This window comes from Struthio camelus, chromosome 2 (assembly GCF_040807025.1).
Source record: "Struthio camelus isolate bStrCam1 chromosome 2, bStrCam1.hap1, whole genome shotgun sequence".
In the NCBI taxonomy this organism is placed as follows: Eukaryota; Metazoa; Chordata; class Aves; order Struthioniformes; family Struthionidae; genus Struthio; species Struthio camelus.
In genome coordinates, this window is record NC_090943.1 from 168,618,415 (window position 1) to 168,632,096 (window position 13,682).

Here is a 13,682-nt window from a genome sequence, read left to right on the forward strand (position 1 = left end):
ATACACTCGGTCTGACAATACCTGGGGCGATAATGATTTCTCACTGTAGCGTTACTAAGAACGTCCAAAAATATTTGAGACTCTAGAGAGACAAATTTTAAGTCTGTGCGGGGCCCTTGTTTGAAGAAAAAGGTTCCAATTTGCACAGTCAGTTACCACACAGTTGCTTGGTTGCTAATATCAGTGTAAATTTAGAAAGTGTATTGCCCTGCAGTTAAAGAAATGTCATACCTTTCAATAAAGATATGTCTTTCTCTGCAGATTCATGGAATTCTCCTGCTTCATTATTCTGAAAAAAGGAATCTAAAACCGGGAAACACTGAAGTTAGAATATGACAGCCTGAATTCCCAAGTTTTGTTTAGAACAAATCCTTCCCACTGTGAAAGACCCAGTTAATGACTGATTTTAGAGCTAAAGGTCTTAAAATCCTGAGATGTAGGAGTGTACCATAGACCGCAAAGAGCGAGTCTGATGCATGTTAGAGCAGGATACCTCATGTTGTACTTCCTGATTTTTCTTTGGCTAGAGCACACATTTCTTACAAGACAGAATGAAGACTTATCTACGCAATCTTGCACAACATAAAAAGTAACAGAGTTGACAAAGAAACGTGTGTGTGTAGGAGTCAGGTAGTGGGAGGAAGTTGTGGTCTGATTCTCAATTCTCATCTAACGATACTGCTTTGCAAAAACCTTAATCATTAAAAGAGAGAGGATATTGAACTGAGCAACGTATCAGTCAACACGCACAATATGAGCAATGTCCGTGTTCAGTTTTAAAAGGATATGCCTATAGTCCTCACACGCATCACGGTGAAAATCTTCAGAAGGTCATGTACAAAGTTCTGAGTTGGAAACTAATACATAACTCCCTATATAGCCTTTATATAGTTCTCATCACTACTTGAAAAGATGCACAAGCAGGGATAAAAGTCAATACTAAAAGGTTAATCACGGTATTTTATAACTTAAGCACTTTACTGTAAACAGTCCTAGTGGTTCTAGGGAGGACAAAGTCCTTCCCCAGCCTTACCTCAGAGCTGTGCTTTTCAGCCAGTGGTATCATCCGTTCAGAGGGAACTCATAAGGGCTGAGGACTGAGTCCTAAATTAAGAGTATCACAGATGAAAGGAAACGTTGGAAGACGGTACAATGAAGATGCGATGTACAGCTTTACTACTACATGGGCTAGGATTCCTCTGACTATAGGTGTCTGCAGGGTAGACGTCTACAACTCAACAAGTCACTCTGGACTCCCTTCAACATCAACGAAGAACAAGTCAGCCATGTCCACGGAGTTTATGGTGTGACCGCCTGATGAATCTCATTCATAATTACTGATTTATAGCAGTAATTTGGAAGAGGTGAGGGTGGAAGTTTGGAGAAGATTTTGGAAGAAACGTCAAATACAAGGCAGATCATGGAAAAAGGTATGAAATCACCTGTGATTCAGCAGGGCCTTTTTAATGCTAGGGCCAGCTCCAGGCTTCTGATTAGGCAGAACATCTTTGGTAAGTACGACTTCATCAAAGAAACACATGACTTGTAAAATCATTTTCTCATCTTAACAGAGACAGCCCAAGTAAGCCATAAATGCCATACTTGGAAACTATTCGACTTCTATGTCAAGGGAATTTTTAATTCTTCAGTTATGGCCTCCAACTCTGATATAGCCTTATCCATATTGGGTATATATCCAGAGCAGCAGTTTTTTCTTTGCATATAGCTCTAAGCAGACGAGTACGACATCAGATGTAGAGCTAACATAAAAATATTTACTGTATTTGTATTCTTGTATAAAGAAAACAGATAATAAAAGCTATTTCCTCTCTAGTGGATAATTTTTCTTAGAAAAAATTAGATTTAACTAAATAAATCTTTTCGTAGCAGAGAGGGATTTTTCTCTACATGAATTATTTTGCCTCCTAACAGTGACTCCATATACCTTCTTTCCTATTTCCAAAATTATTGAGATTTTATCACAGATTCACATTATTACCTTTCATCTAGTAGTTCTGTTTGGATAGTAACTTGACGATATCCTTGCCTTGAGGGCTACGTTAATTAAGAACAAGAATCATTCAGTGTTTATCATTGCAGATAGCAGAAAAATCAGAAACTAATCATCATACAGACGAATTAAGTACAGTGAGATCTGGATTGCCTGATAGCAATGTACGATTCTTTTAATATGATCACATGCCAGGTTATAGGTACAGGTCAAGGAACGTAAGATGCATGACTGTCACGTTAGAAAAAACAACCCCGAGAAGATCGTAGGGGGGTACAGTGGGTAACCTATTAAAACATTACACCCTTTTTGAATGTTTTGTAAATCAGTCTTTCACTGTTTCAATTAGGTGCGGATATCCATCACAAATATCAAGGTGATTTACTGTCATGTTCAGCAACACTAAGTCGTTTTTGGTGTTCATAATTCAGAAGGATTATTGGAAAAATTTGAGGAGGCTGACCAAAGATGCACAAAAGTGATTAGCAGGGAGAAATCTAAGAAGTAGAAACCAATTGTTTAATTTTTCTGTTAAAAATAAATTGAGCCTAAGAACTGACTTGAACACTAAGCTTTCTCTGCGAGAAGTCGTCTTTTCATAATAGAGAGCGTGTCCAGATAGCAGGCAAAGCGTAACATGATCCAGTGGCAGAAAGCTAAACTAAAGAGTGAAACTAAAGATACGGTGCCTTTTAGCAGTGATGGTTACCAGCCCCTATCACAGGAACCCATTCGTCAGCCAGAAGTTAAAACGGAATAAAGGAATCACTCTGATCCTGTGGCCGACTAAACGAGACGATTTTAACTAACCCTTTTGGCCCTAAAACTCATTAATATAAACCTGTGGGCCCTTTGAAGAAGTGATCCTTGAACTTCCAGGTTTTCAAGAATTTCCTTCTTTTAGTCAGTGCTATATAGATGCAATTTCCCACATTCAGCATTTGTGACTTCCTCTACAGAAGTCGTTTGAGAGCTCTAGAGGCCAAATACAGTCCTGAGCTATAATAAAACAAAAATTCAGGCAATAAAATCCCCATGAACAGCACATGTTGTGTTTCTGATGCTCTGTGTACTTCTCGAAGAAGTTCCCACTTCCCTAAATGCCGAACTGACAGCAAGCTCTGAAAACCTAGGGCCGTTTATTTTAGGATTTTTACTGATTTTAACGGATGGGAACACCAGTCCATAAAAAAAGGTTTGTGCCTGTGGTGAAGCCGCATTTTGTAGCTTCAGTTTTGCAGAAACTGCGCTCAACGGTTTTAGGTGCCTTACAGTAAAATGCACCTATCCCAGGGGAAACACATTTCCCTCGGTGAAGATGCACACAGAGCCTTCACATACCGGCTGACTCATTGTCTGTTTTCATTAAATAGCTCAAAAAAAAAAAAAAAAAAAAAAAAAAGAAGCCGCGGCGTCCCCGAGGTTGTTTCTCCGCTCCGTGGGCAGCCCCATGCTGCTCTGGAGGCGACGGCGCCACGCAGCCTGCCAGCACCTCCTCTCTCGTTGAAACTCCGACAGATTATAAATAAAAGACTCTCACTTTAACGGCAGTCACGCACCCCTGCTGAGTCATCCGGAGCAAACAGGAGGGGAGCGGCGCCTCGCAGCACAGTGGCGGGCCGTGACTTCACCCTCCTCTTCACCCTCCCTCCCCCCCCAAAGCATCGGGATGGACCCAAGGCGCCTCCACCTCTCCGCAGCCCCGCGACTGGCTAGGAGAAAGCGGCGGGTTTCCCCTCGCAGGGGAGCGGCCTGCCTGAGGGACATCCCGGCGGGCAAAAAGTGCGCAACAAGGGCGGCAGCGGCCGCTCCACCAGCTCCTCACAGAGCGGCGCGAGCCCCGTTTCCACAGGGCGCGGGGGGCGGGGCCAAGGCGGGACGCGGCTCTGATTGGCTTCAGCCCGCAGACAGAGGGGGGAGGAAGCCAATCAAAGAGGGTTATGTCGTTATCGCTGTGCGTTTGGAAGCGGCCGGGCTATGTGGGGCGGGGAGAGGTGCGCGCGCGTGCTCGCGTGAGGGAGCCGCCGCGGCCCGGCAGGGACCGGCCCGCAGGGAGGGGCTGAGCGGCTCCTCGGCGAAGGAGTCGCCGGAGCCCGCCCGCCCGCCCCTGTCCTTGCCTCGCTGTGCCATGGAGGACGTGCTGCCCTCGGGCCTGCTGGAGATCTGCCTGCTGGTCGGCGTGCCCGGCGAGAGGGTGCGGGCGCTCCTCCAGGTGAGCCGAGCCCGCCGTGCGGGGTCCGGGCCGGAGGGCGGGCTCGAACCCGTGGCGGCGGGAGCGCGGGGCGGGCGGTGCCTCCCCCCACCGTCCCGGCTCCGGCCGTTTAACGGCTCCTGTTAACGGTTGTCTGTGCGGGGCTGCCCGGCCTGACGGCGGTTTGGTGTGGGTCCGAGCCGGGTCAGCTCTGCCCCTCCTTACTTCAGTGAAGCTGCTGCCTTGCCTTGTTGTTGCTGTGGTCGGATAGAGCAGGAAGGGCTTTGAAAGTTGTTGAAAACCCTTCCTTTGACAGGAGGCCACCAGCAGAGTAGGAATGACGTGGGGTGAGGCTTCAAGTAAGAAACTTGAACTTCTGTGAGGAGTTGAGCTTCGGTGAACATTAGCTTCTTGTAAGCCGTAGCAGCCAGCAAGCTGCTTGAACAGTGCGTAACCTTTACTGGGTAATATCTCATTGCCCATCGTCTGTGGGAGGTAAAGGCTAAAGGGGGGGAAGTAAAGCTTGACGGCTTTTATTCTTAGGGCAACAAGAAGGGCTAAATCCCCATCTCGAGATTACCCTTGGAGTCGTTACGTGCTCTGAAGTTGATTTTTTTGATCGTGTCAGGTGAGTTAGAAGTTGATAGGTTGTCTTCTGTTTTGAACGACTGCTTTATAATTTCCGTGTGTTTTGAGCAGCGTCCCGTCTGAATGAACAATTAAAAGTCCTTTCCCTGACTTTTCTTTATTAAAAAGTCCAGATGGTTTCGTTAGGGCTCTCTGTGTGCTGTCCGGCTGATGAGCTCCTGCTCCCACGGATCTCGCTTATCTTGCTTGAACTTGAATTTGGTTGTGCGCTCCGATAGCGTTCGATAGAAAGGTCTTTGTTAAACGTGTTGCTGTCAGCTCACTTGGGCTGTAGCGCTGGCAGCTTCCTAACTGATATAGGCTACTGAGTGATTCAGTTTATGGAATGTCATTTACGTATATATTGAAATTAGGGAAGTAGTCGGGCCATAAAAGTCACCACCCGTTTATTTTGAAATCGGCATGTATGCGTTCTTACGACATCTGCTTGAGAAGTAAACCTAAAATGGGCACTTTTTTTCTTCTCAGTTCACCGTATACTCCTTGCATACGGTGTGCTCCTAATCTCAGCGCTTCCAAAAACCCTGTTGAACCACAAATAGGAAATTGGCCACAAAAGATGGAACCGTATTCTGATCTCGTTGCCTGTTTTGAATCCTTGCTTTGCTCCAGATAGCAAACGTAGTGTCAGAAACAAAAGTGTTCTCTGAGCGTGTTAGTACTACTATAGTAACCTCACTGCAAGCTGTTGCACCATAGTGATTTTAGTCATGGTCTTAGGGCAGGTTTGTAGATTTTTATACCACATCCTTTTCCTTCCCAGCACTACTTACATGATGAAATGGTAGCACACGGTTTGTGTCCAATTTCGGCGAATGCAGAATGAAGAGACCTTATTGAATAAAGAAAATTTTGATGGAAAATAGTGGGCCTCTGATGATACTTACAGATATAAGAGCAGGGTAAAAATCTTGAAAGTGCTTAAAATCTTGGTCATGAAAGTGTGTTGTCAATTTTTAATTTTATTGCAATATAGAACAATGAAGTCAGTGGGAACTAGATATTTAAACCATTCCCAAAGTAGGAAAAGGCTTATCAGAGTGACCTGTCACCAGTGCAGATTCCAGGAACTGGAACAAAAATAAGGTTTTGCAGGGAAGCTTGTGAAACTGATCTTAAGTTTCCATGCTGTCCTTCATTAATTGTCCTTATTGTCAAGATTATTGTCACTGTAAGATTTAAATTTGAAGAGATCACAGACAGCTATTTTCAGCTCGAGATGTTTTTGGTGTTGGAAGTGTACATTTTGTCGGAACGGGACGTAAAAAAAATAATAAAGAACACAGAACCATCTTTGGTAAGATTTCTTTCCCCCACATTGGCTTCAGGTATAAAGCTGGGTTTTGGCTTGGCAAGTGCTACGTGCAAACTATCTGCTAGCCGCAGATCTTACTGCTCCACCATTGAGTTCTGTATCTGCCACAGTGAGTGGTACAGATGTTATCTCTTCCAGTGTCTATATCTCGTCTTCTGACTTGGCTAATTCTGTAACTACTAAACCAATTTTTTTGCCTTTTTCTGTAATTGTCTGCTGGAAATGAGATGTCATTCTGTGCACAATAAGCACGTTGATCAAACACTAGTCAGCAACGTGCACTTGTGGCAGTGAGAGCTAACCACACGTTGGCCTGCGTTGTCAGGAGCATAGCTAGCAGGTAAGGGAAGTATTACTCCCATTTGCTCAGCACTCCTGAGGCACATCGGGAATACTGTCCCCATTTGGGGCACCTTGATACAGGAGAACTGCTGACAAGCTGGAGGGAGACCAGAAGAAGGAGCCTAAAATATCTGAGGGCTGGAGAACGTGTCGGGAAAGGGAGGACTGAGGGACCTGGGTTCATTTAGACTGAAGAAGAGAAAGCCAAGAGGACATCTAACTGCAACTTTCATTACCTGTAAGTGTGATGGGAGGTTACGGAGATGACAGAGATGGGCTCTCCTCAGAGGTGGAAGGGCAAGAGGGAGTAGTCGCAAGCTGCAGGAAGGGAAATTTTGATTGGAGATACGAAGTTTTCAGCCTGAGAGTGATTAAGCACTAGATCAGGTTCCCCAGGGAGGTTCTTTAATCTGTTTCTTAAGAGATTTTTTGAAACTCGACTGGACGAGGCCCAAAGCAACCTGATCTAACTTTGAAGTTGTCGTTGCTTTGAGCAAAGGGTTGGACTAGAGAACTCCTGAGGTCCCTTCTAACCAAATTTTTCTGAAACTTCAGAATTTTCCCTGCCAAATTGTTCCTTGAAGAAGTCATTTCTTTCATGACATTCTAAATGAAATTACCCTTTCTCAGGGAGAAGAGAATGACATCGTGGATAACAAGAAATAGCTGAGCTCACGCTCCGTTCTGTGGTTTCAACGCACTACTTCTTTTTTTGTGTTTAGAATAGCGTGGTCGTTGTAACAAGTCTGTCTCCTGTCTATGTCCTGTACGGCACCGTTGTCGCAGGAACACAATAGGTAAATAGCACTGGAATACGATCTGGGATCTTGCAGAATTACAGGGAAGACAAGGCATTAGTGTTTATAAGTATGCTGCAAGGATGTTTGATAGCAAAAAGCAACATTTGGAAGAGAAGCCTTCCAAAATGAAGAAGTGACAGTAGAAGCAGAAAATATAAAATGTTCAAAGAGTGGTAGAGACAAGTGAAGATTGTTCTGTCGTTGCTTGTCCCCTATCCCTGAACTGAGAAGATTTAAAAAAAAAAAAAAAAAAAAAGTCTTTGGCGGTGGAAGTTAACATGAGCTGAGTTGAATGCTGACGACTGGGTCACTGGGTCGGTGGCAGTGCTGACAACGCTGTTCTGTGAAAAAGTTGGTGCTTAATGCTTCTGTTGTAGTCCAAGACATCAAGGACCTGCCCTTTTAGAGGCTGTTAACGCTGTGAGGCCATTAAATCGCTGGCTATAATCCAGCACTTTACAGCAAAGAGATGCCTTCAATGCGAGTCCGGGATTGTCTTATCAAAGCAACTTTGTATTAAACCCTCTGCAGGGCTGATCTGCCAAGCAAGAGGGCTACTGTTCAAGGAAGTCTGTTTTTTCTTACTTAACAGCCTCAGGGCTGAACCTTAATTCTTAATTTCCTTCTGCAATGTTTAGCAGCTTTTTTTTTTTTTTTTTTTTTTTTTTTGGAGAGTGATCTTGCTGAATTTACCTCTCTCCCCAGTTTCTTCAGTTGAAGCTGATGTCAGCTGCCAACTAAGGAGAATTAGGCTTGAAGCTCTTTGCGTGTCTGGAGGTGGCATTGGGTACCCTAAGTTGTAATATGCTTTTTCAAAGTTATTGTTATCTTTTGACTATCCCAAGGGATGCTTACCTGAATGTTTGTCTTTTCCTCTAGTTCATCTTTTCATTCTAGTTCAGACTTTGCATATTCTATAAAGGAATATTTTTTCACTCTATTTCTTCTAAGTATTTTCTTTCAAGTACACTATTATAGACACTATGGTGGAGCTTAAGATACAATAACTAATATATCATGAGGGTACGTATTCCTCCTCACTTTTCCTATGATGCTCAAATGTGAAAAAAAGTATTAATAGACTCATCTACTAGGACAAAGAAGCTGAGGCTTTCTGTTCCAAAACTTTGGTGGAGGAAGACTGGGCTTCAGTAGAGCAGTAAAGCTTTGTATGTTGTAGCTGCTTTAAAAAGTGGGGAAAACATAATGAGAGAGGCCATCAGTGGTTCTCAAGGAATAATTTAAATGCAAGTAATACTGTTGCGTTATACCTAGAGGTGAAAGTAAGAAGCAGCATGTATGCTTTGTCTGTTCTGGAATTAGCAAAGAGTGAACACAAAGCAAAGCATTTCTAGCCACATGGAGGCTTGCCTTTCCAGTCCCCAAATATTCTTTGACTAATCAAAGGTTTTACTTGCTGTATTTTGGCCTTGCAGAATGAATTAAGATTATTGTGAAGTATTTCAAAATGCAGTTACTTGCATCTTTCTCACTGTAAAGAATAGAATAAGCACTCCCAAGTACAAGGGAATCTCCTCTTCTGATTACTTTCTCCAGAAGTTTTTCTTTGAAGTGAAACAGCAAGGACTTTTCGCACAGTAGTTCTTTACAGAGCTGCTTACTATGGAATTTTGTAATGTCATACATAATCTTGGGATACACGTTGCACTCTCCATCAGTACGTGGAAAAATTTTTATGGCCTCCTATTTTACGATGTCCTAAATAACAATGTCCTGCAATAAAAAACAATTGTGTTTATTTTATTTATATATATATATATATATTCACTCACACACTCACACACTCACACACTCACACACTCACACACTCACACACTCACACACTCACACACTCACACACTCACACACTCACACACTCACACACTCACTCACTCACTCACTCACACTCTCTGCACGGACGTTTTAAATTGCCCTGTCAAGTTAAAAAAAGTTTACCTTGTGAAAGTTGTTTTTCTGTAACGCTTATTCTGAGTAAACATGTAGCTTTTCCTAAAATTGAACAAAGACTTATCTTGGAGTTCAGCTTTCTCTGTTTGTTCTCATTTATTTGTTGCCAGGTTTCTCTTAATACCAGTTTTTATTTTAGATATAGTTTACACTTAATCCTAGCTCTTCAAAGAAGGAAGCATCTTATTTTCTATTTGTTAGTTTTCTTAGGCCAAAGGTGCATTGTTGATTTAGTGTGTTTTGAATGATGAAGAACAATTCTTTAGCTACTGAAACTGATGAGAGTGTTCACATTGAATTAACATATTTCCAACAAGAAATTAGAAGGAAATGTGAAGAATTAAGGAAGGAGAAAAAACACTCTAAATCCACAGTGTTAGGGCTAGAGAGAAAACAGGGCTAACAGCAATTTAAAAAAATTAGCAGAATGAGTGTCAACTTCATGTATTAATATAGATATATATATTTTTTAATAGGGTACTCAGAGGAAACCCAAAAGCCTTCCTCCCCTTGATCCAGAAGTTCTTTCTGTGTTCGTGCCTCCGTTTATCAGTAAAGACGATATTCAGGTGATTAACACAAGTAGTAATAACTTGAATAAAAGTAAACGTCGGTCTTTCCGAAAGAAGAAAGAGAGACCGAAGATTGAGAATGTGAAGAGTCTCAATGGGGATCAGAAAGCAGCTGATACTGAAGAAATTGCAGTTCCAAAGGACATTGACCTTATTGGTTTGCCACAGCTATGCTTCCCAGGTACTGAGGGGTTCTCTCTTCTTACTGAGAACTGGTTTTTTTTAAGTATAGGTAGATAGATATTAAAAAATAAATAGCAAAATACAATAGATGGGCTTTTTAAAGTATTACCTAATAATTTTGCATTTTTGCTTTTTCGGTAAGGTGTGACTTACAACCTTTGTATAATAACTCTTAGATTAAATGGATTATATATGTGCATTTTAATCCCTTAAAATGAGACATTTCTCTTGAAATTAAGTGGAAATGTACAATACTTGTCATGACTAATCATTTTTCAAGTGGCTGTCGGTATATATGTAGTTATAAAAAGTTTCTGCTTTAATTGTAGGAGGACTTTATATAACCTCTGAATCAAAAGAGGACCACATTCACTTCCTGGTCTTCACAGATGTCTGCGGTAACAGAACATATGGTGTTGTTGCACAGTACTACCAGCCTATGCAAGTATGTTATTTAACTTATGCTTTTATTAAAACGTATTAAAAGATATAAATAAAACACCTTGAGAATAATAGCAGGTTTAGTTTCTGAAATTAGTTTACAGTTATGTTTTTATGTTAGTAGGAACAGAGAACAAATTGTACTTTATAGTGGCGCTCTAATTTAAGGCAGTGCTGTTCTAATGTACTCGGGAACAACTGTTATGGATTTCAATTAGGAGTTCTGACTGAGTGCTTAAGAGCAGATTTTGGCCTTTGAGCATCTTCTTTGTTCTAAGAATATTTGTGTGATGATTGAACTCCGTGTTCTTGGTAAGTGTCTTTGGCGCTAAAAAAATTTTTAATGTGTAGAAGTCTTGTAGGCTGAAATTTTTCTGAAGAGCTTAAGGGAGATGGCACCCAAATTCCCTTGAAGTTTAGTGGAAATTGGGTATCATATTTCTTGTGTTCTCCTGAAAAGACCAGCCATAAATTCACGATTAACGTCAACACATTAATCTGTAGTTTTCTTGTAGGATGGCTGTTTTTCCTCAAATGGGCATGCCCAGTGGGAATCCGTACAGACTGGGAAAACGCTTGGCTGTTTTGTACCGTTTGCCATTTGTGTTATATCCAGATATCCATATTTTAATGCCCTCAAGGACTGCCTCTCTTGGTAAGAATTGCTTTCCTCTGTGTTTCTGCTAGAAATAACTATGCAGATTTTAATACGTGAATTTGCATTATGTGTGTTAGTTTCATGATGGTAAGACTGGAGTTAATTTTAAGTTAAGATGGCATGAGGCAAAGGAGATGCGAGGCAAAGGAGAGGAGAAGTGTCATGTGAATGGTACCTAGACGGTAAGAAAAGGCATGTTATAACTGTCAAGGAAAATTCATATGTTCTTCTTTTGAAGTGGATTAAAAGCTCCTTGCATCAGGGAGCCTGTCTTTATACATTTGGTTATTACTGGATAATCTGCGTTTACAGACCTTCAGTTGTCCAAGGGGGAAAGAGGTTTTTCGCTGAATTCCAGTCAAACTCTGTAGAGTCAAATTTGAAGTCAGATGGTTTGCTTTTGCAGGTGTTTGCTTCAGCAGGTAATGTCCTTATTTGTAAACGGAAAGTTGCTAGGATTTTTGGGTCAGAGCTGAACTCTTCCAATTTGTTTCTGCCTACTGTCTATGCTGAGCAGGTGAGCAAATAACAGCATTTTTTTTGGCGATTCCTCAGGTTGTGAAGCTGCTTCTAAACTGCAGAGCTCGGGAGAGCTTCTTGGGTGCTGGCTGTGGGTGCATAGCTAGCCCCTAGCCTGACTGTACCGGGAGCAGGTGTGAGCACTCATTTCCCCACCCTATGTACCTCTCCCTCCTCAGGCTGTGGGCTTGGGTCTGCCTGGAGCGCTCGCTGGCTCTCCCTGGTTTAGACAAGGAGAGTCCTGGAGGTGCACAGCAGCACCTTCATGCTGGGCTGTTCAGATGTTGCCTCTTAAAAAGCTGTGTTATCAGAAATGAGTGACTGTCGACTGCTCTTAGGCAGGAACAAACACATTGCTGATGTTCACGATAGTGCTACGCTGTCGTCGTCAAAGCGTTAGGAAATGAGTTTAATGTGGAAAGTGGGCTTTGACGTGATGGAAACTAGATAGAAAAAACAAGATCAAGATATTCAGGAAAATGAAAAGGAAATGTTTGTCCGCCTTTCCTGCCCAGATCATTTTTTCTACTTTTTAAGTTTAAGTCAGTTACATCAGCCCTTGGTATTTCAGGAGCTGATTCATTGCTGCTTTTTTAAGTCTCGGATCTCCAGTACATGCTAATCGGTACGTGTAATTGTTAGAGCTCTATTGCTGAGCTCCTGTGGGAGCAAAACCTTAAATCTTTACGCCTTATGGTACTTTGCCTTTCATATACAGTCTTTATAACAGGATTCATGCTTCTTTTATACTGTGAACTTAATCTCTCTGGGGACTTACTGTGCGCTAGCTTTCCGCTGGGTGGGAAATAGCCTAGATTCAGCTTTACAGTTGTGATGCTCATCAGTGGTTTATATAGTATATTCATAAGTGAGTCATTTCTTCTCTGAAGTGAGACATCTCTGAGCTGGGAGAAGCAGGCAATTTGTGAACAGATTTTTAAACAGCCCGCTAAGGGAGAGGTGGGAAAATATTCAGGAAAAGCCAGGAAATTTCCAGAGGTTACGAAAGCATTTTAGGGTGTCTCATACTTGTTCAGAGCAGACAGGAACTAGCTTGAAAGAAACTTGGAGGTAGAGTCAGCTCTCCTGAGATGCAAACATCTGCCTCAAGATAGGCATTTTAAACATCATGATTAAGCATCTCTGCTTTGATCGTCCATTAGAAGTCTTTGCACATACTCAAAGCCGTTAGCCTCTGAGCTAAGTGCTATGGATAACTTTCCTCCTTAAGCTGAGTCTGTATTGGTTAGCAAGGAGAGGTCACATTTATCAGTACCCTGCCTACTAAGTTCTAGCTGATTTATAAATACGCGAATAATTGCGGAGGAGATCTGTATGGTAATAGCCTTCCACGTTAGTATTGTGTGTAGACCTTATCATATAATAGGGGAATTTGTTGTACAGGTGCACAGCTCTCCTCCATCCATGTTAGCAGCTGTAGCTGGATACAAGTTTCAAGACTTAATCAAAGTATGTTTAACTGAAAGAATGAAGTCGCAAAGCTGTTTTTGGTGTTCACATTTCCTGCTGTACTGGAAACTCAATGGATAACGTTTTCATGTTATTTTCTTCTATATTTTTTTTAAAGTTATAATAACAATGTTTTTTTCTTTGATACCATTTGATAGATAAGTTCAGAAAGCCTACCCTTATTATGTTTTTGTGCGTGTGAACAAAGTACGTATTTTACTTTGCCAGAGTAAATTTAAGTGGGAGGAGAGGAAAGGGTGGAGAGGTAGCATTTTTCTGTGTTTGTTTTGGTTGCGTTACTGCATTTTTTTTTTTTTCTCCATATCGCACAAAGCGATTAGCTGCTGGGATATATGGCTGCTCTGAATGGAATATAGGCAACTCCAGTAAGCAAGACCTCGGGAATGTCTTTTGAGCATAGTGAACCATCTAGCTAATGATTTTTCGCTGTTTTGTAACCTAACAATTTTAATATTGTTTTCCTATAAACCAGAAAAGGTATTAGAGTTATTTTCATTTCGTAGGTCTTAGTTGTAATCAGAGCGCAATGGATTATAAACCTAG

General features: G+C 41.8%; 1 protein-coding gene and 1 long non-coding RNA gene across 3 annotated transcripts in view; one reads left to right on the plus strand and one right to left on the minus strand.

The window, feature by feature from the left end:
* Positions 1-275: 275 nt before the first annotated feature.
* LOC138066101 (uncharacterized) lies at positions 276-4,246 on the minus strand. Its single transcript, XR_011139353.1, has 3 exons — positions 4,129-4,246; positions 1,034-1,104; positions 276-303 (listed from the first exon to the last, which is right to left on the minus strand). It is a non-coding gene; the product is annotated as an uncharacterized lncRNA (long non-coding RNA).
* Positions 3,988-13,682, plus strand: part of DENND3 (DENN domain containing 3) — a 42,101-nt gene continuing 32,406 nt past the window's right edge. Inside the window, exons 1-4 of one of the 2 annotated variants that reach the window (XM_068933437.1) lie at positions 3,988-4,223; positions 9,752-10,028; positions 10,360-10,475; positions 10,987-11,126. In XM_068933437.1, the coding sequence (XP_068789538.1) occupies positions 4,140-4,223; positions 9,752-10,028; positions 10,360-10,475; positions 10,987-11,126 (617 nt within the window). In that variant the 5' untranslated portion in view covers positions 3,988-4,139. Of the gene's footprint in view, positions 4,224-4,745; positions 4,831-9,751; positions 10,029-10,359; positions 10,476-10,986; positions 11,127-13,682 lie in introns of those variants that run through there. The other variant, XM_068933438.1, reaches the window with a different exon arrangement.